We start from the raw sequence: 5,000 nt of genomic DNA, 5'->3' as shown, positions 1-5,000 counted from the left end.
TATATGTATGTATGTATGTATGTATGTATGTATGTATGTATGTATGTATGCATGTATGTATGTATGTATATATATGTATGTTGTATTTGTGCTGATAAATAAATAAAGGGAGACTAGTATAGATCTATTTCAAGCTATTTAGCTCTCATCAGCTAGCCATACCCTTACTGGGAATCGAACCTGTGCTGTATTGCATCTTAGGCAGATGTGTTAACCACTGAGAAAAATCTAAAAAGATACCTTTCACCCTGGCTTGGCTGATAAGGAGTCGAGCTCTGTAGCTCAGTGGTTAACACATCTGCCTAAGATGCAATACAGCACAGGTTCGATTCCCAGTAAGGGTATGGCTAGCTGATGAGAGCTAAATAGCTTGAAATAGATCTATACTAGTCTCCCTTTATTTATTTATCAGCACAAATACAACATATGTAACAAAAAGGCAACAGTAAAAATATTGGGTTTCTGTCTGGATGGTCTCTTGTGACGAGCCGAAGGACAGAGAATGGAAGTAGTGATCTTCCTCTCATATTTGGGCATACCGGGGGTTGTAAAATCTGTATATATGTATGTATGTATGTATGTATGTATGTATGTATGTATGTATGTATATATGTCAAAACTGTAACGAAGTACTAGTGTCTGATCTTCCCTTTTTATCTAGGAAGGGTTTTTCGATCCGCAGCAGTAATTGTGGAGAGGAGAAAGTTTATAAAATGATTCTATCATGTTGCCCCTTTGCGGGTCTCTAGTGCCTGCCAAAAAAGGACGCTTAACAGTGGATAGATTTAGCTAATATTTGATCAGGTAATCCACTTGTGACCTGTCAAGCATATTTGAACCAAAGCTTTGAACATGTAGATAATACTAAAGTATTTCAGCAAAACACTGTGATTTTCCTCTCTCCTGCAACACTTGGTGAGAAATTCCAAGGGTAGCTTTATTTATTTAGAATAGATTTATGGCATGTTACTGATATTTTTTTTTAATTTAGAATGATACAAAAGGTTAAAAGTACAGACAAATGGATGTTTGTTCAAGGTAAATGTGTGGAATCATGTGACATCTGTGAGAGAATTGTGACACTCAGGAATTGCGTGACCTGACAAATGCGCGCGCCACAAAAGCGCACTGACAAAACGGTGGTGATAAAACCGTGACATCATACATGCGCCCACAACAATGCGCCAAAAAAAACCGCGCCCACAAAAGCGCAATTTCAGTTAAGGTAAGGGTTAGGTTCAGGGTTAGGTTCAGGGTTAGGTTCAGGATTAGGATTAGGGTTAGGTTTAGGGTTAGGTTTAGAACTCGCGGTTATTACTTGTTTGTTGAAGGCGCGCTTTTGTTGGCGCGCTGTTGTCGGCGTGCTTCTGCGCTCATTCGTCGGTGCGATTTAGAACTCGCGGTGTTTTCGCTGTGGTTTCGACGGCACACTTTTGTTGAGCGTGCATTTGTCAGTGAATCCATGAATTGTGACACTCACAATTTATGGCTTTGTCTCCATATTAAAATAAACATTTTGTACTGACTACATTTGCATAATGTTCACACATTGGGATGGCCACCCAAGAAATATGGCTTGATGGAGATATGAAGACTTTATTACTAAGGCAACAGGGGCCAAAACATTTTTGTTTTGCAAAAATTAGGAATGAAATCTGTTAATTTTAAATAACTAGCTTTCCAAAGGGAAATGATTTTGGAGTGGGGGGAGGAAATTGAACTGGGCTGACAAAAAAACAAACCTAAATCAAGAAACCCTGATAAAAGTTACATATATTTAAGGAGGTAAATATACAGGTAGTCCTCGACTTACAACTACACTAGAGTCCAAAATTTCTGTCGCTGAGTGAGTCATTTGTTAAGGGAGTTTTTCCCCATTTCACGACATTTCTTGCCCAGGTTATTAAGTGAAGCTGACTTCCCCATTGACTTTGCTTGTCAGAAGGTTGCAAAAGGGGATCATATGACCCAGAGATGCTGCAACAGTCATAGGTATGAACCAGTTGGCAAGAATCTGAATTTTGATTACATGATCATGGAGATTCTGCAAAGGTTGTTACTCTGAAAAACAGTCATAAGTCACTTTTCAGTGCCATTGTAACTTTGAACGTTCACTGAATAAACTGCTGTAAATCAAATACTACCTGTATTCTGTCATTCAGTTTCAATCATCTTATCTTTCTGACCTTTTGATGCACAAAAACCCTTGTTAGCAAGTAGCCATTCCTTTGCGGAAACACACTTGCCTGCAATCTATGAGGTGGTGCAGTGGTTAAATGCAGCACTGCAGGCTACTGCTAGATCAGCAGTTCAGCGGTTCAAATCTCACCGGCTCAGGGTTGACTCAGCCTTCCATCCTTCCGAGGTGGGTAAAATGAGGACCCAGATTGTTGGGGGCAATATGCTGACTCTCTGTAAACCGCTTAGAGAGGGCTGAAAGCCCTATGAAGCGGTATATAAGTCTACTGCTATTGCTATTTAGAAAAAAAAAATTGAGAATGTTTCTTTATTCATGTCAGAAACATCACAATTAAAATAAGGCATTAAACAGATCTTGCCGGTTCACCGACAAATGCGCGCTCGACAAAAGCACGCCGACAAAACCGCGGTGATAAAACCGCGGGTTCGAAATGGAATGAATGAGCGCAGAAGCACGCCGACAACAGCGCGCTGACAGAAGCGCGCTCTAAACCTAACCCTAAACCTAACCCTAAACCTAACCCTAACCCTAACCCTAAACCTAAACATAACCCTAACCCTAACCCTAAACCTAAACCCAACCCTTACCCTTACCCTTACCCTAACCCTTACCTTAACCCTAATCACGCTTCTGTCGGCACTCTTTTGTCGGCGCGCCTTTGTGGGCGCACTGTTGACGTCGCGGTTTTATTGCCGCTGTTTTGACCGTGCGCTGTTGTTGGGCGCGCATTTGTCAGGTCACGGATCTTGCCTAGATAGAATTTTAAAAAATCACACAAAGTATTAGTACCTCTTTGTAAATCCTTAGTAAGACCACATCTGGAAAACTGCATCAGGTTTTGGTCAAAAAAGATGTTGAGGCTTTGGAAAAAGTACAAAGAAGAGCAACTAAGATGATTAAAGGCCTGGAGATTTAAAAGTATGAAGAACGGTTGCAGGAATTAGGAATGACTAATCTACAGAAAAGGACTAGGGATGACATGATACAGTATTCCAATATTAGAGGGGCTGCCATAAAGAAGAGGGGATCAATTTGTTTTCCAAAGCACCAGAAGGAAAGACAAGAAACAATGGCTGGAAACTAATCAAAGAGAGAAGCAAGCTAGAATTAAGGAGAAACTTCCTAACAGCGAGGACAGTTAACCAATGGAGCAGTTTGCCTTCAGAAGTTGCAGGTTCTACACCACTGGATATTTTAAAGAAGAGACTGGGCAGTTCCTGTCTGAAATGATATCCTACCTGAGCAGGGAATGAGATTAATAGCAATAGCAATAGCAGTTAGACTTATATACCGCTTCATAGGGCTTTCAGCCCTCTCTAAGCGGTTTACAGGGTCAGCATATCGCCCCCAACAACAATCCAGGTCCTCATTTTACCCACCTCGGAAAGATGGAAGGCTGAGTCAACCCTGAGCCGGTGAGATTAGAAGACCTCCAATTCTGATTGATAGAATAGAAAAGCTCTATTCCGATTGATAAAAACTAGCAACATTAACTGCATTCTGTCATACTGTCAAGTATACACTGATACACATGTGTTGTTGTCTGCATGTCACCACAATCACAAAGAATAGAAGCCACTGCATAGCCCCATTTGTTCAGAGCATCTCTGGATCTTGTAGAGAATGGAAATCTGGGACTGAGTCTTTCATGTTCCTCATTGTCCAATAATATTTCTAGGGCAATTTTCCTAATTCAGCATGCTCCAGTGGCCACTTGCAATGAATTTTGTGATTCATTCCAGTGGTGGGTTCCTACCAGTTTGCACCAGTTTGGTAGAACCGGTTCGTCAAATCTACCGAACTGGTTAGAAGAGGTCACACCTACAGAAGAGGTTCCAAAATTTTTTGAAACCCACCACTGACATACAAACATACACACACACACTCATACTCACACTCACACAGAGAGAGAAAGAGAAAGGAAGGAAGAAAGAAATAAAAAAAGAAAAAAGAAAGAAAGAAAAAGTGAGAGAGAGATGAAAGAAAAAAAAGGGAAAAGGGACAGAGAGACAAAAGGAAGGAGAGAGAGAGAGAGAGAGAGAACACATGGTCGGCAAGCCACTCCCACCAGGTCACATGGCCAGCAAGCCACTCCCACAAAGGAAGCCACACCCACAGAGTAGGTTTGAATTTTTTTTGAAACCCACCACTGATTCATTCCAAGATATTTGGAGGGTGGGAGCCTGGGAAAAGCTGCTTTAGAAATTTGCCCACTGTTTTGGAAAAGTTTTAATCGTTTCCTTCAGATTTACTTTGCTTGAACGATATTAAAATGCTTAAAAAATGTTAATAAACTGTTCAAACTCCTAAATCCATTGACTATTATTTCGGGGGATTTAATGTTAAGTGAATCTACAGATTTCTTACCCTTTTCCTTTGGTTTCAGATTGCAACTGTACTATAATCATGCTTTCCAAACTGGCCCATCCACAACGCTTGACTGTTCTGCGTCGGGGTCTCCGTACTTCAGCAAGTTCGGCTACGTCGGTTGCAACCAAGAAAACAGTCCAAGGCCCACCGTCCTCAGACTACATATTTGAACGTGAAGCTAAATATGGTGCACATAATTATCACCCGCTACCCGTGGCACTGGAAAAAGGAAAAGGTACACCATTTTAATCGATGTGATTTGTTTCTAAGCATTACTGATTTAGATAATATTGGATTATATGGTCCACCGACAAATGCGCGCCCGAACAGGTGCGTGCCGACAAAAACCGCGGCGACAAAACCGTGACGTCGAAAGCGCACCCACTAAAGCCCGTTGACAAAAGCGCGCCATCAGCAAACAACACGAAAG

General features: G+C 41.3%; 1 protein-coding gene across 3 annotated transcripts in view; it reads left to right on the top strand.

Moving 5' to 3' along the window:
• Window positions 1-5,000, top strand: part of OAT (ornithine aminotransferase) — a 33,736-nt gene that overhangs the window by 4,120 nt on the left and 24,616 nt on the right. For 2 of the 3 annotated variants that reach the window (XM_087725948.1, XM_087725947.1), the window contains 2 exons: window positions 662-804; window positions 4,587-4,805. In XM_087725948.1, coding sequence (XP_087582074.1) covers window positions 4,607-4,805 — 199 coding nt within the window. In that variant the 5' untranslated portion in view covers window positions 662-804; window positions 4,587-4,606. The remainder of the gene's footprint in view (window positions 1-661; window positions 805-4,586; window positions 4,806-5,000) is intronic. The other variant, XM_087725946.1, reaches the window with a different exon arrangement.

Source organism: Thamnophis sirtalis, unplaced genomic scaffold (assembly GCF_051295495.1).
Source record: "Thamnophis sirtalis isolate CommonGarterSnake01/CBP01778 unplaced genomic scaffold, rThaSir2_p1.2 scaffold_11, whole genome shotgun sequence".
Taxonomy (NCBI): domain Eukaryota; kingdom Metazoa; phylum Chordata; class Lepidosauria; order Squamata; family Natricidae; genus Thamnophis; species Thamnophis sirtalis.
The sequence above is the reverse complement of the archived record's forward strand: the minus strand, read 5'-3'. Positions and strand labels throughout refer to the sequence as shown.